The sequence below is a fragment of the Crotalus tigris genome, unplaced genomic scaffold, assembly GCF_016545835.1.
Source record: "Crotalus tigris isolate CLP2741 ecotype Arizona unplaced genomic scaffold, ASM1654583v1 scf7180000019840.879747, whole genome shotgun sequence".
Taxonomy (NCBI): Eukaryota; Metazoa; Chordata; class Lepidosauria; order Squamata; family Viperidae; genus Crotalus; species Crotalus tigris.
Window position 1 is genome coordinate 30,001 of NW_024097736.1, and position 22,573 is coordinate 52,573.

Genomic DNA, 22,573 nt, shown 5'->3' on the forward strand with positions numbered 1-22,573 from the left:
GCCAGCATGGAGGAACTATGGCCCCCTCATGACTCGTGGACTTCAACTCCCAGAATTCCTGAGCCAGCATGGCTCAGCTTGGAAACCTCTCCCTTTCCCCTCAGCATGGCTGGCTCAGGAATTCTGGGAGTTGAAGTCCACGAGTCATAAAAGAGCCAAGGTTGCCTACCCCTGGTATAGAGGGTTTCCTACAAGAGCAAGGGGTTGGACTAGAAGATCTCTAAGGACCCTTCCAGCTGTTATTCTATTGTTCTGACTTCCGCTCCCAGCATTCTCCAGGTGGCCAGGGAATTCTGGGAGCTGAAGCCCACCGGTTTTAAAATTACCCAGGTTGAGAGAAACCAACCGGTCCAAACCCTTGTGAACTGTCTCCACCCACAATTTCTTTTATCCCAGTCAGCCCTTGATAAACAAACATACACACACATACACATTTCAGCTACTCTGGAGGGACTCCAACGCAACAGGCTGTAACTTCCGGTACGCACCGAGGCAACTTCTCCCGTTGCCGTAAAGCGAGGACTTTTCCGTGTAATCATGATTCAGACCGTATCTGTCCGGGACGAGGAAACGTGCCATAAGCATCTTCAGCCCTCTCATTTCTCTCTCTTGCGGCCTGAAACAGCCCCTCTTTGCTCCGATCAACAATAAATAAAGATTATTTTACACAAAGATGCAACACGCGCACCCACGGGCAAGCAACACAGCCCCCCCCTCGAGTTATCGGTCGCCTGGCGACGAGGGAGAGAAATCCCTAGATGGTGGTGAAACGGCGAATCGGAAGATCCTGGCGTGCGAAGGGTCAGGAGGCTAAGGGTGGCATTCTGGATTTGGAATGCCAGAATTCCAAGCACGTGAGGGAACCAAAGTCTGGATGGAGAACAGAATTCTGGAATGAGGTCTCGATCTCGTTGAAGCCTCCTGAGGTGGCTTAGAAGACCATCATCGACACAAGGTCCAATCCCTCGGGGGGGGGGGCGTCTCACCGAATCGTTTCGGCAAAGCGGACTATCCCCTCGTAAATGGGGCCGGAGGTGCACCTTCGGGCCTTCCCACGGGGCTTCCGTGTGACAGCGTGGCCCCCTCAGGCCCTCCTCCAGCTCTCGCACCCACGGGCGCGTGCGTGCGGGCGCCTCCCCGTTACACTTAGAGACAGCGGTAAGCGCGAGGCGTGCAATAGGGACGTGCGTTCTAAGGGGGTCGGTCGGCGGCGGGGGATCGGCGACAATCCTCCTCAAGGCACGGCGCCCCCCCCGTAGGTCCGGGTTGCGATCACACGTACGAGACAGTCGAGAGGGAGGATGAGGCACAGCTAAAGAAATTCACCCGTTCAGGTGTGAACGGCGAGGACGGGAATTCGGGTCTGTCTCTCTTGCTCTCTCTGCCTTGCCCCACAATCAGGGGGGGCGCCCCGTTCTGACCCACATCAGACCCTCCAGAGCAAGAGGTGGTTGGTGCTGTCATCCCGGCCGACGGTCTCGCTGCTGTTGGTGAGTCTGAAATCCTCGTAGCCGTCTCCGCCGCTGACCACCAGCATTTTGGACTTGGAAGGCCGGTGTCGTGTCGCATCCCGTTTGTCCAAGTCGCTCGATTTTTCCGCACCTGTACGGGGAAAGGGGTGTGGGTGTATGAGAGAGAGATGTAGTTGATCAAGACACAATTCTGCGCCGTGCTAGTCTAAATCTACCCAAGGAAAACCAAATGCACCGTAGGGGCAGCCCTCGACTCGCAGTCCATTTAGTGACCACTCAAAAGTTTGCAACGGCACTGAAAAAAACGCGACTGTTTAACCACCCAGTTAAATCTGGTGCGTTACGTGCCAAGACTTAGTTTGTATTCAGAAATCCTACAATATTTTAACTTCCTTCATTTTGGATTACTTTTTCAACTCTCTGTTCCCACCAATTTTTCATTATGAGCACATGATATTTTTTCCCCCCAGATGTTACAGTGAGGGATTTTTGTGACTACATCATTGTTTACAATCAGTTTCTGCACTTTTCTTGCACGAGCTGAGTATAAGACCGACATTATTATTGTGATTGGCTGCATAACCAGCCAGATGTTTAGATGAGATTTGGCACTCTTCTCCACCTACCGCAGTGGTTCTCAACCTGTGGGTCGGGACCCCATTTGGGGTCGAACGACCATTTCACGGGGGTCGCCAAACAATGCAGTCCGCCATTTTTTCCCCTTTTTCCTTAGCTGTGCCATTCCCTTTTATTCTATTGGCTTTTGAAAGCCAATAGAATAGATTCTCTTGAATAGAGTCTAATTCTATTGGCTTTCAAAAGCCAATAGGAATTGTCCAGGCTGTCTCTGCCCTGCTGAGCCCTGCCAAAAGTCCCATTCTGCAAACGGTGCTGCACCAGTTGAGTAGTCCTCGACTTACGACCGGTTGAGTAGTCCTCGACTTACGACCGGTTGGGGGTCGCGGCATTAAAAAGGTTGAGAACCACTGACCTACCGAGTCCTTCCCAAGGACCTGGAATAGGCAGAGGTTGTTACGTAATAATATTAAAGGAATCATTGATTTTTCACAGTTACGACCGTCGCAGTATTCCCCCTAGTCACATGATCAAAATTCGAAGGCTTGGCAATTGGCATGTACTTAGGATGGTTGCGGTGTCCCAGGGTCACATGATCCCCTTTGGCGAGCTTCTGACAAGCCAAAGTCACTGGGGGAAGCCAGATTCACTTAACAACCGTGTTACTGGCTTAAATGCAGTGATTTGCTTAACAACGGTGGCAAGGTCGTAAAATGGGGCAAAGCTCACTGAAGAACTGACTTGCTTAGCGGCAGAAATTTTGCCCTGAACGGTGGTTGTTAAATCAAGGATGACCTGTAACTTGAGATTTGCTAATTAGGAAGCTTCTATATTTAGGCAAGAAAAATAAAATGTACAGGTATAGTATAGGGGGTACCTTGCTCAATAGCAGTAACTGTGAGAGGGACCTTGGAGTCCTAGTGGACAATCACCTAAATAGGAGCCAGCCGTGTGCTGCAGCTGCCCAAAAGGCCAACACAGTGCTGGGCTGCATCAACAGAGGGATAGAATCAAGATCACATGAAGGGTTAATACCACTTTACAAGGCCTTGGTCAGGCCACCCTTGGAATCCGGCATCCAGTTTTGGTCACCACGATGTAAAAAAGATGTTGAGACTCTAGAAAGTGCAGAGAAGAGCAACAAAGACGATCAGGAGACTGGAGGCTGTGTAATTCTTAGAATAATGATTTCCACGCACATAATTCTTGATTGAATTTGCATGGCTAATTAAATAAAGAACTACTCAAGGGAAATATGTAAGAAAGATGCTGAGACTCTAGAAAGAGTACAGAGAAGAGCAACAAAGATGATCAGGGGACTGGAGGCTAAAGCATACGGTTGCTGGAACTGGATATGTCTAGTTTAACAAAGAGAAGGACGAGGGGGGACACGACAGTATTGTCCCAGTATCTCAGGGGCTGCCCCAAAGAAGAGGGAGCCAAGCTATTCTCCAAGGCGCCTGAAGGCAGGACAAGAAGTAACGGATAGAAACTCATCAAGGAGAGAAGCAACCTAGAACTAAGGAGAAACTTCCTGACAGTTAGAACAATTAACCAGTGGAACCACCTGCCTCCAGAAGCGGTGAATGCTCCAACACCGGAAGTTTTTAAGAAGAGACTGGACAGCCATTTGTCCGAAATGGTGTAAGGTTTCCTGCCTGAGCAAAAGGGGATCACGTGACCCCGGGACACTGTGACCATCATAACTATGAGTCATCTGAATTTTGATCCCGTCCCCATGAGGACACTGCACCAATCCTAAGTGTCAAAATGGTCCTAAGTCGTTTTTTTAGTGCCGTTGTAACTCTGAACAGTCACTAAGTGAGCTGTTGTAAGCTGAGGACTGCCTGTGACTTCCCTAGGCCTTGATGATTGGTTTTGGGGTCCCGTGTTTGTTTCCACACAACCGTTCAGGTCGTGCGTGCAAGTCACAAAAGTTTCCTTTTCCCCCGCCCCATCGTTCATTTCGGTCGCTCAGTGAGGCAGACATTAAACAAGGACTACTTGCACGGAATCAGCCTCTGATCTGCTCACCTGCTTCTCCTGGCAGGGGAAAAAGAACATTAAATCCCTCGGGCAGCTCGATGGACGTGAGGAATCGGACGTGACCGGTGTGGCCTTGGGACAGTCCAACGGGCAGAGGAGGGGTCTTCAAAGCAGCAGGGTTGCCGGTGATGGGGAGGGTCAACACGACCCCTGCGCTGGTGCCGATCCAGAGCAGATCTTTGCAGGCCAAGAGGGAGGTGATCCTCAAGCAAGCCGCCTTGTGTTGTCGGATGATGGCGTCTGATCCTACAGCCGGGGAGAGATGAAGGTTAAAAGTCTTTCGGTTCATTTTTCAGGTGGTCCTCAAAATCCAAGCCCAGGAAGGATGGTTTGTCTGGCCTTGGTTTCTCTTTCTGTCCGAAAAAATCAAGGGGGTGGCTATAACCACACGACTGAATGCAGCGCCTTTTTTTTTAAAAGGGTGGTTGCAAACACAATCGTGGCTTGTTTGTTCCATCTTTGTGGAGAGCCCCCAATGCTGTGTTGCTCTGCAGTCTGGAGAGATAAAAAATCCAGAGCAGCATTCGTTCATTCATACATACATACATACATCCATACATACAGCTTTGTTCCATATGCCATTCATTTGGTAAAGTCACAAAATTTGTTTTTCTCGCTATGTATATGTACACATATGAACTAGCGGTACTGTTTCTATGGGTCATATATATATGTGTATGTGGGTATATGAATTACTACTAGTACTAGTACTACTACTACTATTACTACTACTATTATTATTATTATTATTGCCAGCACAGGTGGACATCAACACCCAGAATTTCCCAGCCAGCAGAGATGGATTCTGAGTCCCAGAATTCTCCAGTCAGCACAGGTGGACCTCAACTCCCAGAATTCCCCAGTCAGCAGAGATGGACTCTGATTCCCAGAATTCCCCAGCCAGCAGAGATGGACTCTGATTCCCAGAATTCCCCAGCCAGCAGAGATGGATTCTGACTCCCAGAATTCTCCAGTCAGCACAGGTGGACCTCAACTCCCAGAATTCCCCAGTCAGCAGACATGGACTCTGATTCCCAGAATTCCCCAGCCAGCAGAGATGGACTCTGACTCCCAGAATTCCTCAGCCAGCAGAGATGGATTCTGACTCCCAGAATTCTCCAGTCAGCACAGATGGACATCAACTCCCAGAATTCTCCGGTCAGCAAAGATGGACTCTGACTCCTCTGACTCCCAGAATTCTCCAGGCAGCGTGCTGGTTGGGGAATTCTGGGAATTGAAGTCCACCCATCTTCAAGTGGCCAAGATTGAGAAACACTGTCTTAGGTGGAAGTGTTTCCAGCCACTTCATCTCATAAAGACACACACGCAGGCTCACACACAGACACACATACCGCAACCTCATGCCTGGCATCGGATCTCGAGGGCCTTACCTGCCAGCATCTTGTGGACCGGAGGGGTGACGTCCACTTCCGCCAACTGATCATAGCTGGCAGGATGATAAAGCCTGACGTGGGCACTGCCTTGGAGGCTGATCCAAATCCCGACGCTGGAGGTCACCAGGCACGTCACACTGCGGGTGCCGTCTTGCCCGATCACAAATGTGTGCTGGGAAGGAGAGCAGAGAGACCTGGTTGATTTCTCATGAAGATACTCGCGTCCTTTATGAGAACGTCTCAACAGAATATGGAATGGAATGGAACATGGAATAGAATAGAATAGAATAGAATAGAATAGAACAGAATAGAATAGAAATATAGAATAGAACAGAATAGAATAAATAAAATATAGAACAGGAATAGAATAGAATAGAACAGAATGGAATAGAATAAATAAAATATAGAACAGGAATAGAATAGAGTAGAATAGAATAGAAATTATAGAATAGAATAGAATAGAAAATATAGAATAGAATAGAATAGAATAGAATAGAACAAAATAGAATATGGAATGAGTATAGAGTAGAATAGAGTAGAATAATATAGAACAGAATATAGAACAGGGCAGAACAGAATAGAATAGAATAGAAATATAGAATAGAATAGAATAGAATAGAAATATAGAATAGAATAGAATAGAATAGAATATAGAACAGGAATAGAATAGAATAGAACAGAAAATATAGAATAAAATAGAAAATATAGAATAGAATAGAATAGAAAATATAGAATAGAATAGAAAATATAGAATAGAATAGAATAGAAATACAGAATAGAATAGAATAGAATAGAAAAAAAATGTAGAATAGAAAAGAAAATATAGAATAGAATAGAATAGAAGAGAAAATATAGAAGAGAATAGAATAGAAAATATAGAATAGAATAGAATAGAATAGAACAGAATAGAATATGGAATGAATATAGAGTAGAATAGAGTAGAATAATATAGAACAGAACAGAACAGAATATGGAATGGAATGGAATGGAATAGAATAGAATAGGATAAGGATAGGATAGGATAGAATAATAAAGTTGGAAGGGACCTTTGGAGGCCTTCTAGTCCAACCCCTATATCATTTCAGACAAACTGTTGGAGCATTTGTTTAGCCACCATTTCAAATTATGACAGCCGCTAGAATAAGTGAGTATATGGAGTCCTGGACTTACAACAGTTTGTTTAGTATCCGTTCAAAGTTACGACAACATTGAAAAAAGTGCCCTGGGACCGTTTTTCGCGCTTACGACCACTGCAGCACTCCTATAGTCATGTGATCAAAGTTCAGACACTTGGCAACTGACTCATATTTATGACGGTCACAGAGTCCCGGGTGTGTGTGCGTGTGTCATGTGAACGATCCCCTTTTATGATCTTCTGACAAGCAAAGTCAGTGGGGCAAGCCAGATTTGCTAGATAGTTGTGTCACTAACCTAACGATTCTCTTAACAATGGTGGCAAGGTTGTAAAGTGGGGCAAAATACATTTAACAACTGTCTTGCTTAGCAACTGAAATTTTGGGCTCAGTTTTGGTCGTAAGTTAAGGACTAGCTCAGGGGTAGGCAACCTTGGCTCTTTTATGACTCGTGGACTTCAACTCCCAGAATTCCTCAGCCAGCATGGGGGAACTAGGGCCCCTTCATGACTCGTGGACTTCAACTCCCAGAATTCCTCAGCCAGCACAGGTGAACTATGGCCCCTTCATGACTTGTGGACTTCAACTCTCAGAATTCCTCAGCCAGCATGGGGGAACCATGGCCCCTTCATGACTCACGGACTTCAACTCCCAGAATTCCTCAGTCAACATGGGGGAACTATGGCCCCTTCATGACTCGTGGACTTCAACTCCCAGAATTCCTCAGCCAGCATGGGGGAAACTATGGCCATGAGTCGTGGACTTCAACTCCCAGAATTCCTGAGCCAGCATGGGGGAACCATGGCCCCTTCATGACTCACGGACTTCAACTCCCAGAATTCCTCAGTCAACATGGGGGAACTATGGCCCCTTCATGACTCGTGGACTTCAACTCCCAGAATTCCTCAGCCAGCACAGGTGAGCTATGGTCATGACTCGTGGACTTCAACTCCCAGAATTCCTGAGCCAGCCATGCTGAGGGGAAAGGGCGAGGTTTCCAAGCTGAGCCATGCTGGCTGAGGAATTCTGGGAGTTGAAGTCCATGAGTCATAAAAGAGCCAAGGTTGCCTACCCCTGGACTAGCTGTACATGTTTCTCTCTCCAAGTCTTTGCTTTGTTGGGTGTCGTACCTGCAGACTCTTTCACTTCCCCTCCCAACAACAGGCACCAAAAGATCAAGCATGCAGGATGGGAAGATGGATCCTGCTCAACAACCTTGTATGTGTTATTTTAGAAGCCCGAAGTCAGCTATGGGCATGGGGTCTCCAACCCTATCACCACTGATCTCCTGGTTCCCCAAGATCCCTTGCAAAACCCTGGAGGAATCTGGTTGCAGGTATCCACCTGCTGTTGATGTTGCCTGCAGAAGCTGGTGGAGCTAGAATTGGTTCCTTCTTACCTCCTGAAGCAGCGCAGAAGTCTTGAGGATAACGATTCGGTTCTGGCATCCACACCAGAGCTTCCCGCCCACGGCCACCATCTTGGTTACGGGGCTGCCCGGAGAGCCCAACAAGAGAGATTTGGAGTTGTGAGAATCCCAAAAGCGTCCTGGAAAAAAGAAAGGAGATAGGCAAGCTGCGTTTTGCTTCTTCGTGGAAGACGCCTCGCTATTTGGGTGATGTGGTCGTAGGAGGAGGAGAGGGTGAACCTGGAGACGGGGTCAAAAGAGGGATCAGCCTGGAATCCCTAGTAGCCACAAAGGAGCTACTATGTTCAACCTCCCTTGAGTACAGTCAGCTAACTCCTAGCAGGTGTAACCTTGAGTTGAAAAGATTCCCTGTGCGTAGGCTTTATAGCAGTGGTTCTCAACCTTTTTAATGCCGCGACCCCCAACCGGTCATAAGTCGAGGACTACTCAACCGGTCATAAGTCGAGGACTACTCAACGGGTGCAGCCCCGTTTGCAGAATGAGACTTTTGGCGGGCTCAGCAGGGCAGAGACAGCCTGGACAATTCCTATTAGCTTTTGAAAGCCAATAGAATTAGACTCTATTCAAGAGAGTCTATTCTATTGGCTTTCAAAAGCCAATAGAATAAAAGGGAGTAGCACAGCTAAGGAAAAGGGGGGAAAAAATGGCGGACTGCGTTGTTTGGCGATCCCCGTGAAATGGTCGTTCGACCCCAAATGGGGTCCCGACCCACAGGTTGAGAACCACTGCCCTAGACCATTTCAGACAAACGGCTCTCCAGTCTCTTGGAATAGAAAAGAGTTGGAAGGGACCTTGGAGGTCATCTAGTCCAACCCCCTGCTCAGGCAGGAAACCCTATACCATTTCAGACAAATGGCTGTCTGAAATGGGAATAGGGTTCACACGTGCTTCCAATGTTGCAAGGTCACCTCTCTCCATCTGGTGTCCCCCCGCCCCCCCAGGGTTGTGGGACTGCCAGCCCCAACATTCTCAACCCATCCAGAACAGGAAAGCAGACGTGGCCAGGGCTTTGCTGGGTGGGGGTGATGGGAGGTGTAGTTCTGCAAGGGTGGGAGAAATAGGAGAAAATTATCCTGGGCCACGTTCGGAGCCAAAGCACCGGGGAAGGCAAGGTGTCCTTAAGTGGCAGGTATTTATATTCAAGCTTTTTACCTGCCTCTCTCTGATAGGCGACCAGTTCTCCATTGGCCAGAGACACGAACACCTGGTTATCAAGATACCTGTAGAAGGATAACAGTGGTTTTATCAAATCGATATGCTTCCCAACTTCCCTATAACGCAGGACAGTTCTATGCTATCCCACATTTTTTTCCCCCTCTCTAAAATAAATTACAATAATATTGAGGGGTGTGGAAAGGAACCACACACTTTACGTCAGATAAATCTGGGCCGCTCGGAAACCTATCCACACGTAATATGATGGTGGCCAGAGCAGCAGTTAAAAAAATAATTCATCTCCGTTGAGTCCTAAGCCTGGAGTGTGTTATCCCAAATACATTCTTAAATGCTTTTTATTTGCTGATCGGCTCTGATCCAGTCCCACAACTGAAATGGCAAAGGCTTAGAAAAAAATAAATAAATCATAGTCTCCTAGGGTTGGGACCTCGGAGATCACAGAAGCATAGACTCCTGGGGTGGGAAGTTGACCTTGGGGGTCACAGTATCATAGACTCCTGGGGCTGGAAGGAACCCTTGGGAAGTCAAGATCATAGATACTTAGGGTGGGAAAGGACCTTAGGAGTCACAGAAGCATAGTCTCCTAGGGTTGGGACCTCGGAGGTCACAGTAGCATAGTCTCCTAGGGTGGGAAGTTGACCTTGAAGATCACAGTATCATAGACTCTTGGGGCTGGAAGGAACCCTTGGAAGTCAAGATCATAGACACTTAGGGTGGGAAAGGACCTTAGGAGTCACAGAAGCATAGTCTCCTAGGGTTGGGACCTCAGAGGTCACAGAAGCACAGTCTCTTAAGGTGGGGAAGTTGACTTTGGAGGTCACAGTAGCATAGACTCCTGGGGCAGGAAGGAACCCGTGGAGGTCAAAATCATAGACTCTTAGGGTGGGAAAGGATCTTAGGAGTCACGGAAGCATAGTCTCCTAGGGTTGAGACCTCGGAGGTCACAGTAGCATAGACCTCTGGGGTGGGTAGTTGATCTCGGAGGTCACAGTATCATAGACTCCTGGGGCAGGAAGGAACCCTTGGAGGTCAAAATCATAGACTCTTAGGGAGGGAAAGGATCTTAGGAGTCACGGAAGCATAGTCTCCTAGGGTTGGGACCTCGGAGGTCACAGAAGCATAGTCTCTTAAGGTGGGGAAGTTGACCTTGGAGGTCATAGTAGCATAGACTCCTGGGGCTGGAAGGGACCTTGGAGGTCTTCTAGTCCAACCTCTGACCCAAGTTAGGAATCCTCAAAGCACACCAGCCAAATGGTTGTCCATTCTTGGCTTCACATCCTCCTGGAATGGAGGCCCCTAAAAGGTCAAGAGACAACCTGTGCATGGTTCATGGGAAGGAGAACCATTCAAGTCATGGAGCAGCCCATGCTTCCCTTCCTCCTCCCCCCTAGATCCAATCGTGATGGATGCTTCCCTTCCTCCACCCCCCCCCAGATCCAATTCGCTCGTCCCATGTTCAAAACATCTTCTAAACCAGGGGTCTTCCAACTTGGCCCTTTGATGACTTGTGGACTTCAACTCCCAGAATTCCTCAGCCAGGCACGCGTGCCTGGCTGAGGAATTCTGGGAGTTGAAGTCCACAAGTCCTCAAAGGGCCAAGTTGGAAGACCCCTGCTCTAAACTCTCCACCCTTCGCTAAATCTCTTTTTCGATTCATTCCTTTACCGTGGGCGGCAAAACTGGATTTCTCCTTAAACCGCACGGAATAGCAACCGGTCCAGCGTAGTGGGGCATGGGCTGTATGTGGTCAGTGCCCCCTAAATGTGCCTTGACACTTACAAAATGCAGGTGACGGAGGCCGAATGTTGCATCTTCAGGCTGTTCTTCCTGTTGCGAATGTTGTCTGAAGACTGATAGACGTGGATGCTGCAATCCAAAGGGGAGAGACGTGAGGTCCGGGTCCGGAGGCAAATCAAGGCAAAAAAGGGCACCGGGCTGATTTCACAGAGATGAGAGATGAAAAACTGTACTAGACTCATGGGGAGGAGGGGGGGGAGGAGGAGGAAGAAGAGGAGGAGCTGTGGGTTCGTTGGTGCTCTCTGAGCTTCGCTGGTTTCTTACAGACGTTTCATGACCCAACTAGGCAACACCATCAGTGTTAGAAGGAAGGAAGGAAGGAAGGAAGGAAGGAAGGAAGGAAGGAAGGAAGGAAGGAAGGAAGGAAGGAAGGAAGGAAGGAGGAGGAAGAGGAGGAGGTGGAGGAATGTGGGATCCTTGCTGCTCTCTGAGCTTCGCTGGTTTCTTACAGACGTTTCATGACCCAACTAGGCAACACCATCAGTGTTAGAAGGAAGGAAGGAAGGAAGGAAGGAAGGAAGGAAGGAAGGAAGGAAGGAAGGAAGGAAGGAAGGAAGGAAGGAAGGAAGGAAGAGCTGTGGGGTCCTTGCTGCTCTCTGACCTTGGCTGGTTTCTTGCAGATGTTTCATGACCCAACTAGGTAACACCCTCAGTGCTAGAAGGGAGGGGGGATTGTGGAGAAGGAGAGAGGAGGAGGAGGAGGAGGAGGAGGAAAAGGAGGAAGACTGTGGGGTCCTTGGTGCTCTCTGAGCTTGGCTGTTTCCTTGCAGACGTTTTGTGACCCAGCTAGGCAACACCATCAGTGCTAGAAGGAAGGAAGGAAGGAAGGAAGGAAGGAAGGAAGGAAGGAAGGAAGGAAGGAAGGAAGGAAGGAAGGAAGGAAGGAAGGAAGGAAGGAAGGAAGGAAGAGCTGTGGGATCCTTGCTGCTCTCTGAGCTTGGCTGGTTTCTTGCAGATGTTTCGTGACCCAACTAGGTAACACCCTCAGTGCTAGAAGGGAGTGGCCTTTGCTCTCATTTTACATACTAGTGGCTTGAAGACCCCTGGCTTAAGGCACTGTTTCTGGATGGCTGGGGAATGCTGGGAGTTGAAGTCCATCCACGCTGACAGGAATTGTAGGTGAAGCCCATCCATGCTGGCTGGGGAATTCTGGGAGTGGAAGGTCACAAGTCCTAACAGGGTCACGTTTGAAGACCCCTGGCTTAGGGAGCCTCTGTCTCGTCTGGACACTCAGGAGAAACGGGGGTACTGACACCGCCTGTTAGCCCCAAACCCCAAGAGATGCCAGGGTAGGGTCTCCTTACCAACCATCCTCGGTGCCCAGCCACATGGAGCTTTGATAGGCCTCGGGGTCCACACTGAGCAGGTCTTCCAGGCTGGCCCTGGTGAAGGAGCCTTGACTGGAGCGCCTCATAGCTCGGCCGTCCATGGGGCTCTCGCCGATCTGGTTCGGGGCGAAGGGGCGGCCGATGGGGAGGAAGCTACTGGGGTCCTGCTCCTCTTCCGAGCTGGTGGTCTCGGCCGTCACATCTTTGGAACTGGGGCTCTCCTCATCTGGCAAAAGAAAGAGGACCGCCAAATATAGGGGTTTCTCGACTCGCAAACATTTGCAAACCTATTTAAGGGGACAATCCCTTCGATAGGAGCCAGCCGTGTGCTGCAGCTGCCCCAAAAGGCCAACACAGTGCTGGGCTGCATCAACAGAGGGATAGAATGAAGATCAGGTGAAGGGTTAATACCACTTTACAAGGCCTTGGTAAGGCCACACCTGGAATACGGCATCCAATTTTGGTCACCACAATGTAAAAAAGATGCTGAGACTCTGGAAAGAGTGCAGAGAAGAGCAATAAAGATGATCGGGGGACTGGAGGCTAAAGCATATAAGGGACGGTTGCTGGAATTGGGAATGTTTAGTCCAGGGGGAGGCAACCTTGGCTCTTTTATGACTCGTGGACTTCAACTCCCAGAATTCCTGAGCCAGCACAATTGGCTCAGGAATTCTGGGAGTTGAAGTCCACGAGTCATAAAAGAGCCAAGGTTGCCTACCCCTGGTGTAGTCTAATGAAGAGAAGGACCAGGGGTGACATGATAGCAGTCTTCCAGTATCTCAGGGGCTGCCCCAAAGAAGAGGGAGTCAAGCTATTCTCCAAAGTGCCCGAAGGCAGGACAAGAAGCAATGGATGGAAACTAACCAAGGAGAGAAGCAACCTGGAACTAAGGAGAAATTTTCTGACAGTGAGGACAATTAACCAGTGGAACCACCTGCCTCCAGAAGCGGTGATTGCTCCAACACTGGAAGTTTTTAAGAAGAGATTGGACAACCATTTGTCTGAAATGGTACACGGTTTCCTGCCTGAGCAGGGGATTGGACTATATGACCTCCAAGGTCCCTTCCAACTCTATTATTCTATTCTATTCTATTCTATTCTATTCTATTCTATTCTATTCTATTCTATTCTATTCTATTCTATTCTATTCTATTCTATTCTATTCTACTCTTTTCTATTCTATTCTATTTATTCTATTCCTTTTCTATTCCTTTTCTATTCTATATTATTCATTCTATTCTATTCTTTTTTATTCTATTCTATTCCATATTTTATTCCATATTCTATTCTATTCTATTTTATTCTATTCTATTCAATCTGCCCTCCTTCCTTCCTTCCTTCCTTCCTTCCTTCCTTCCTTCCTTCCTTCCTTCCTTCCTTCGAAACACATCCAATTCTTTCAACCCTTCTTCATAAGATTTTGCTTCCAAGCCCATCACCATATTCCCTGCTCTTCTCTGCCCTTTTCCTGGCTTCTCATATTCAAGAGATTTTGGAAAACCCACTTCCTCCACGCTTTTATTCCAGAATGCAGGCGAGTTATTACAAGTCGCGTAAAACCCTTCTCCCAAACCCACAGTCCCTTCCTTGAAGTGGAGTTGTAACGTCCTAAATTTGCAGCTAGCACGTCCTCTGGCAGAAAAATCGGAGGAGTCAAGTCCCACCAACTTTAGCAGACATCAGCTTGGGAAAAATAGTTTATAGCTAAACAGGAAGTTATGCCTGGAGATTTTTTTTTTATGTGCTGCTATTTTTAAAAGGCTGTTATAATAAATGCTTCATTCTGTTTCAAAAGATTAGGACTGCCCCTTTTAATAAAAAAAATATTTGTTTTAGGAGGGAGCATTGTTATTTGGGATGATGGTTTATTCCAGTGCATTGTTTATTAATAGGATATCCTATCACACCATCTCTAGGCACAGCATTCATATAAACAATAACAAACCTCCCTGATAACAAATTCTCATTTGGTGCAGAATACGTCATATTATTCCGGTCTTGGTTCTAACAACGCTGTGATTCTCAAATGTGGATAAACAAGGGCAGCTTCCAGGGAGTAGAAATATTTGGACATTTTGCTAGGTAATAAAAGGCCTGTTTCTTAGGAACAGAGAGACAACTGAATTGTTTGTGCTCAAATGCTTCCATGCTGATTTATCAAGTACTTGCTGGAAAAAAAAAAGCTGGATTTTTTTAAAATGTTTATGAAAGCCACCAAGTCTTGGTAGAAGAAAACGGGCTGAAAAACAACAACTCCGTGTATGAGTTTTTGTGTGAGTATATGTGTGTGTTGAACGGGACTTTTGCAGTACAGGTAGTCCTCCATTTACCGCCACAATTGAGCCCAACAGTTTGGTTGTTAAGTGAGACGTATATTAATTTGGCTCCGTTTTATGACATTTCTTGCCACTGTTGTTAAGTGACTCACTGCAGGTGTTCAATTAGTGACACAGTTGTTAAGTGAATCTGGCTTTTTTTGCTAAAGGGGATCACGTGACACCCGGGGGCACTGGAACCATCATAAATATGAAGCGTCTGAATTTGGATCACGTGACCCCGGGACGTTGCAACTGTCATTAAGTATATGCCAGTTGCCAAGCGTCTGAATTTGGATCACGTGACCATAGGGATGCTCCAACGGTCGTAAGTGTGAAGAATGGTCGTGTCACTTTTTTTCAGTGCCGTTATAATGTGGAACGGTCACTAAATGAACGCCCTGTACAGGTCACAGTGTCCTCTTTTCCCAGAAACAGACAACTCACTGGTAAAGCTGGAGATGGTGGAGTGGCTTTGAAGGGTGCCAGAGGGACTGGGCGAGGACTCGTCGTCGGTGTCATCGCTGTCAAACGGGACGAGTTCCTGGCCAGCAGTGTCCATCGGCTCCAAGATCTCCAGAGAAGATCCAGAAATGGAGATGTGCAAACACGGTTGAGGGGCAGCCTCATCCAGGGTGGGGTTTGCCGGCTCCGAGGCTGGGCTGGCCAGAGAGACTGGATGTTCCCTGGGGAAGAAGGCGTTGGAAAATGAAAAGTGAGTCTGCAGGACATTATTACATGTTTAATTCTAGGTTTAATTTGCTTTGGGGTTCTGCTCTGTTCTATTTTATTTTCCATTCCATTCCATATTTTCTATTCTATTCTATTCTATTCTATTCTATTCTATTCTATATTCTATATTTTCTATTCTATTCTATTCCATATTTTCTATTCTATTCTATTCTATTCTATTCTATTCTATTCTATTCTATTCTATATTTTCTATTCTATTCCATTCCATTCCATATTTTCTATCTATTCTATTCCATTCCATATTTTCTATCTATTCTATTCCATTCCATATTTTCTATTCTATTCTATTCTATTCTATTCTATTCTATTCTATTCTATTCTATTCTATTCCATATTTTCTATTCTATTCTATTCTATTCTATATTTTCTATTCTATTCCATTCCATTCCATATTTTCTATCTATTCTATTCCATTCCATATTTTCTATTCTATTCTATTCTATTTTCTATTCTATATTCTATTCTATTCCATGTTTTCTATTCTATTCTATTCTATTCTATTCTATTCTATTCTATTCTATTCTATTCTTTCTATTCTATTCCATTCCATATTTTTTATTCTATTCTATTCTATTCTATTCTATTCTATTCCATTCTATTCTATTTTTTATTCTATTCTATTCTATTCTATTCATTCTATTCTATTCTATTCTATTCTATTCTATTTATTCTATTCTATTCTATTCTATATTTCTATTCCATTCATTCCATTCATTATTTTTCATTCTATCTTGTTTTTTTTTTTTTTTTTTGTCTTATTCTATACTCTTCACTATCATTCCATTCCATGTGTCCATACGTCTTCAATTCTATCTATTCATTCTATTCTATTCTATTCTATTCTATTCTATTCTATTCTATTCTATTCTATTCTATATTTTCTATTCTATTCCATTCCATTCCATTCTTTTGAGTCTACGCTATGCTACTCTATTCTACATAAATAAAGAAAACATGGCCCGTATATTATTTTTTTCTAAATCAATCAATTAATTAAAACAAAAACTCCCCACTGACCCCTCCTTCCTTCTGCAGCAGAACCCTGGCAGGTCCCCTAGAGGTTCCCACGCAGATGTGCCCAGAGGACGAGGGTGGTTGGCAGGGCTGGTACCTGTAGATCCTCTTGAGACCCGGCACGGAGGCGATGCACAAAATCCGGGCAGAGCAGACAGCGATGCAGGCCTCCACGATGGGCTCCTTCTTGATGCTGAGAAGACACACCTGCCCCACGTAGCCGTCGCTGTTGCAGACCCAGACTTCGTAGGCGTTCTCCGGGTTGTTGTGGCTGGGGGAGGCGCAGGAGAACTGGGGAGGGGGGAAGCAAAACAAGTCTCCCTTAAGGTCTTCCTTGGCAGCAGGCAAAAGAGTGGAGGGTTTCCTGCCCATGCCGTGTTTAAGCTAGAGAAGTGGTTCTCAACCTTTTTAATGCCGCGACCTCCAACCGGTCGTAAGTCAAGGACTACTCAACTGGTGCAGCACCGTTTGCAGAATGGGACTTTTGGCGGGCTCAGCAGGGCAGAGACAGCCTGGACAATTTCTATTGGCTTTTGAAAGCCAATGGAATTAGACTCTATTCAAGAGAGTCTATTCTATTGGCTTTCAAAAGCCAATAGAATAAAAGGGAGTAGCACAGCTAAGGAAAAGGGGGAAAAAATGGCGGACTGCATTGTTTGGCGACCCCCGCGAAATGGTCGTTCAACCCCAAATGGGGTCCCCACCCACAGGTTGAGAACCACTGACCTAGAGTTTCTCAACCGAAGATGGGTGGACTTCAACTCCCCGAATTCCTCAGCCGGCAATTGAATTCTGGGAGTTGAAGTCCATCAATCTTAAAAAGGATGGGAAACACCACTCTAAGCCAGGGGTCTTTTTAGGACTTGTGGACTTCAACTCCCAGAATTCCTCAGCCAGGCAGAATTCTGGGAGTCGAAGTCCAGAAGTCATAAAAGGGCCATGCCTGAATACCCCTGACATAATGTGAGGGGGAAATAATGCTCAGAAAGAGCTAAACTAATGTTTCTTAACCTCGGCCATTTTAAGAGGTGTGGACTTCAACTCCCAGAATTCCTCAGCCAGCATGAGGGAATATGGCCTCTTCATGACTCGGGGACTTCAACTCCCAGAATTCCTAAGGCAGCATAGGGGAACTATGGCCCCTTCATGACTCGTGGACTTCAACTTCCAGAATTCCTGAGCCAGCATGGGGGAACTTTGGCCCCTTCATGACTTGTGGAATTTCAACTCCCAGAATTCCTCAGCCAGCATGGGGAAACTATGGCCCCTTCATGACTCGTGGACTTCAACTCCCAGAATTCTTGAGCCAGCGTGCTCAGTCCACAAGTCATAAAAGGGCCAAGTTTGAAGACCCCTGATATAGGTGGTCAAAAAGGGTGATCCCAGGATCCCAGGACAATGCAACTGTCATAAAATACACGTTAGGTGCAAGCCCTTGAATTTTGTCCACATGACCACAGAGATGCTGCTACAACAATTGTAAAGGCAAAAAACTGGCCGTAAGTCACTTTTTTTTTTTTTACTGCCAATGTAACTTCACAGTCACTAAACGAACGGTTGAAAGTCAAGATGTAGGTCTATACTCAAACTTTTACATTCTACTTGAACAGCCAGTTCTGAGATTTAGGGATACAGAAGCAAAATTAGTCGTGAAGGAGCTACGTCATTCAATGGCAGCGCAATAAATCCAGGGAGTTGCATTAAAGGGTCTTTTAAACACTTGGCCCATGAAAAGAGTAACTTCTTAACATACAACCAATTGTCTGAAATGGTCTAGGGTTTCCTGCTTGAGCAGGGGGTTGGACTAGATGACCTCCAAGGTGCCTTCCAACTCTATTATTTTATTTTATTTTAATTTTCTGTTCTGTTCTGTTCTATTCTATTCTAACCTATTCTATAATTCTATTCTATTTTATCCCATTCCATTACATATTTTCTATTCTATTCTATTCTATTCTATTCTATTCTATTCTATTCTATTCTATTCTATTCTATTCTATTCTATTCTAACCTATTCTATAATTCTATTCTATTCTATTCTATTCTATTCTATTCTATTCTATCCCATTCCATTACATATTTTCTATTCTATTCCATTCCATTCTATTCAATTCTATTCCATTCTGTATTTCTATTCTGTATTTCTATTCTATTCTATTCTATTCTGTATTTCTATTCTATATTTCTATTCTATTCTAACCTACGGTATTCTATTCTAACCTATTCTATAATTCTATTCTATTCTATCCCATTCCATTCCATATTTTCTATTCCATTCCATTCCATTCCATTCTATTCTATTCTAGTCTGTTATTCTACTCTACTCTACTCTACTCTACTCTACTCTACTCCACTCCACTCCACTCCACTCCACTCCACTCTACTCTACTCTACTCCACTCCACTCCACTCCACTCCATTCTACTGCAGAGCCTGTAGCAAGTGCGAGAAAAGAACAACCTTGGGTTGGATCGAAAAAGCTTCCACCTACTTGCATCCCGCTCCGTGTTTTCATAATGGGAATTGCCTTCAGGAACTCAGGATCCAGACAGTTTTTGTTAGAAGCTGGATAATTAAAGAGAAATAAATAAACACTGCAGCCTTAGCTTGAGACGTAACTCCGATTTTCAGTTTTACAATACATTTTATAATTGCATAAAGAATCAGTATTTCTTCATTTTTATCCCGCCTTTATTATTTTTTTATATATAACTCAAGTCGGTGAACATAGCTAATACTCCTTCTTCTTCCTGTTTTCCCCACAACATCAACCCTGTGAGGTGGGCTGGGCTGAAAGAGGGACTGGCCCATAATCCACCAGCCGGCTTTCATGCCTAAGGCAGAACTAGAACTCACCGTCTTCTGGTGATTGGCCCAAAGTTCCCTAGCCAATTTCATGCCTAAGCTGGGACTAGAACTCACAACATCCTGGTGATTGGCCCAAAGACACCCAGCAGGCTTTCATGTCTAAGGCGGGACTAGAACTCACCGTCTCCTGGTGATTGGCCCAAAGTCACTCAGATGGCTTTCATGCCTAAGGAGGGACTAGAACTCACAGTCTCCTGGTAATTGGCCCAAAGACACCCAGCAGGCTTTCATGTCTAAGGCGGGACTAGAACTCACTGTCTCCTGGTGATTGGCAGACTCACCCATCTGCTTTCATGCCTAAGGTGGGATTAAACTCCCCGTCTCCTGGTGATTGGCCCAAAGTCCCCCAGCCGATTTCATGCATAAGGGCAGGACTTGAACTCGGCTTCACCTGGTTTCCAGCCTGATGCCTTAACCACCACACCAAACTGTCTCTCCATAATATATTAGAAAACCACAATGCCCATGGTATTTTAGCTCATTTCTTCACTCATTTGATTTTTCCATGCATATTTTTACCTTTTTCTCTTTTTTACATGTTTTTATCTCTTCTCGTTTCTAGTCTTCCTTTAAAGTATAATTTAAAAAAAAACTCTTAGCAAACTTGTAGCATCATCCAATCAGTTGCTGATGCCCCTGTGCAGTGTCACAGCGAAAGCACAACATGAATTGGAATAGATTAAAAGCTTTCCCGCGCCTTGTCAACCCTGCAGATCGCCCTATTGAAAACCCAAAAAAAATCTCATAAAGAGTGCACGAGCAACTAGATTTGGCTTCCAGGAATTAAGACTGAATCCAATCCCTGTTCACAAAAAATCAGCATGTCGCGTAGCAGACAACAGGCTAATTTTCACAGCGAGGGGCTAACTTTCTACCTATGGGGTGTGCAGCTAAGAAGGAGCACCGAGTTGGCTATTTAGATTTGAATTCAGACTGAATCCAATCCCTGTTCATAGAAAATCAGCAAGTCAGGGCGCAGACGGCAGGCTCATTTTCACAGCGAGGAGCTAGCTTCCTACCTGCGGGGTGTGCAGCTAAGAGGGAGCATCGAAAATCAGCATATCGGGGAGCAGACGACAGGCTAATTTTCACAGTGTGGGTCTAGCTTTCGACCTGCGGGGTGCACAGGTAAAAAAGAGGAATGAACTGGCTATTTAGATTTGAATTCAGATTGAATCCAATCCTTGTTCATAGAAAATCAGCATGTCAGGGCGCAGACAACAGGCTCATTTTCACAGTGAGGGGCTAGCTTTCTACCTGCGGGGTGCACAGGTAAAAAAGAGGAATGAACTGGCTATTTAGATTTGAATTCAGACTGAATCCAATCCCTGTGCACAGAAAATCAGCATGTCAGGGAGCAGACGGCCAGTTCATTTTCACAATGAGGGGCTAACTTTCTACCTGCGGGGTGTGCAGCTAAGAAGGAGCACCGAGTTGGCTATTTAGATTTGAATTCAGACTGAATCCAATCCCTGTTCATAGAAAATCAGCATGTCAGGGCGCAGACAACAGGCTAATTTTCACAGTGAGGGGCTAGCTTTCTACCTGCGGGGTGCACAGATAGAAAGGAGGAATGAACTGGCTATTTAGGTTTGAATTAAGACTGAATCCAAACCCTGTTCATAGAAAATCAGCACGCCAGGGAGCAGACAGACAGCTAATTTTCACAGTGAGGGGCTAGCTTTCTACCTGCGGGGTGTGCAGCTAAGAAGGAGCACTGAGTTGGCTATTTAGGTTTCAATTCAGACTGAATCCAATCCCTGTGCACAGAAAATCAGCACGTCAGGGAGCAGACAACAGGCTCATTTTCATAGTGAGGGGCTAGCTTTCTACCTGCGGGGTGTGCAGCTAAGAAGGAGCACCAAGTTGGCTATTTAGATTTGAATTCAGACTGAATCCAATCCCTGTTCATAGAAAATCAGCATGTCAGGGTGCAGACAACAGGCTCATTTTCACAGTGAGGGGCTAGCTTTCTACCTGCGGGGTGCGCCGGTAAGAAAGAGCATTGAGTTTGCTCTAGAAAGCACCGCCGTTCATTCTAAGCGGTGCCAAACCACCCAAAGAGGCTACCTAGCTTCTTCTTCGCGTCCTCGAAGCCTTGTTCAAAACTGTGCCGGGCATCCGGATTGGGAAATTCATAAATGTGAGAGTCGGTGCTGTCGGATTTGGTGACGGTCAGCTCCATCTTGTTGGGCGGGAAGGAGAGGCTGAAGGACACCGACTGCTTCTCCGTCAGTTCCCGGTGGATGGCGGCCATTAAATCCTTGATGACGTCATCCAGGGTCTGAAGAACAGAGCAGAGATCAGAACGGGGAGCGTGGGAATCTCAAAAACTTGCGGAAAATCTGAGCATTGCTGGGAAAAAAAAACCCCGAAAAAACAAAAAACAAAACAAAAAAGGCCCAATTTTCCTCTAGCAGACCAAAAGAATCACAACTGGGCTTTTGGGGTGGGTCATGTTAACCTAAAAACGTGACCCACACCCACACACACACAAAAGCCCGGTTGTCGTTCTACAGGCAGTCCTCAATTTACAACAATTGAGCCCGAAACGAATGCGGCTAAGTGAAAAATTGGTTAAGCGGGTTTTGCCCCGTGTTTCGATTTTTCTCGTCACCTTTGTTGCAAAAGGTGTCCTTTTTTTTTCCAAGAGGGAACTGGACTTTCTTGTTTTTCTTCGAAGACGCTTCACTTCTCATCCAAAGAAGCTTCTTCAGCTCCGACTGAATGGTGGGGAACGGAAGGATTTATACTCCTTGCAGAAAAACTGGTCATTTGCCTTCTTTTAGAGGGTCGTTGAGGCCACTTGGAGGCTTATCTGTGTCCTCGGGGTCACCCGAGTGGTGCAAATGGGTGTGGAGCCTTTTCTTTGAAGATGTTTCTCTTCTCATCCAAGAAGCTTCTTCAGTTCTGACTGGATGGTGGGGGAACGGAAGGATTTATACTCCTTGCAGAAAAACTGGTCATTTGCCTTCTTTTAGAGGGTCGTTGAGGCCACTTGGAGGCTTATCTGTGTCCTCGGGGTCACCCGAGTGGTGCAAATGGGTGTGGAGCCTTTTCTTTGAAGATGTTTCTCTTCTCATCCAAGAAGCTTCTTCAGTTCTGACTGGATGGTGGGGGAAGGGAAGGATTTATACTCCTTGCAGAAAAATTGGTCATTTGCATTCTTTTAGAGAGCCGTTGAGGCCACTGGGAGGGTTTTTTTTCCTGTCCTGAGTGATGCAAATGGGTAGTCTATCTATCTCCAATCTGCAACACAGTCCTTTCCACAGT

General features: G+C 46.0%; 1 protein-coding gene across 1 annotated transcript; it reads right to left on the reverse strand.

Annotated features, from left to right (window-relative positions):
- Window positions 1-1,296: 1,296 nt before the first annotated feature.
- On the reverse strand, window positions 1,297-22,026 carry LOC120317837 (rho guanine nucleotide exchange factor 17-like). The gene is made up of 11 exons (XM_039364756.1): window positions 21,371-22,026; window positions 18,924-18,997; window positions 16,531-16,724; window positions 15,114-15,352; window positions 12,328-12,577; window positions 11,006-11,092; window positions 9,203-9,270; window positions 8,021-8,169; window positions 5,486-5,660; window positions 4,083-4,340; window positions 1,297-1,602 (listed from the first exon to the last, which is right to left on the reverse strand). Exons 1-11 carry the CDS (start codon window positions 21,555-21,557, stop codon window positions 1,427-1,429), a joined length of 1,857 nt encoding a protein of 618 aa, XP_039220690.1. The 5' UTR covers window positions 21,558-22,026; the 3' UTR covers window positions 1,297-1,426.
- Window positions 22,027-22,573: the final 547 nt, after the last annotated feature.

Bases quoted from the DNA above. Each gene is read 5' to 3' on its own strand.
- LOC120317837 (XM_039364756.1), bottom strand. From the start codon at position 21,557: ATGGCCGCCATCCACCGGGAACTGACGGAGAAGCAGTCGGTGTCCTTC. The intron at 16,725-18,923 runs GTAGGTGGAAGC...CCCCCTCCCCAG, and splicing joins AAACACGGAGCGGGATGCAA to TTCTCCTGCGCCTCCCCCAG. The intron at 8,170-9,202 runs GTAAAAAGCTTG...TCTTTTTTCCAG, and splicing joins CGCCTATCAGAGAGAGGCAG to GACGCTTTTGGGATTCTCAC.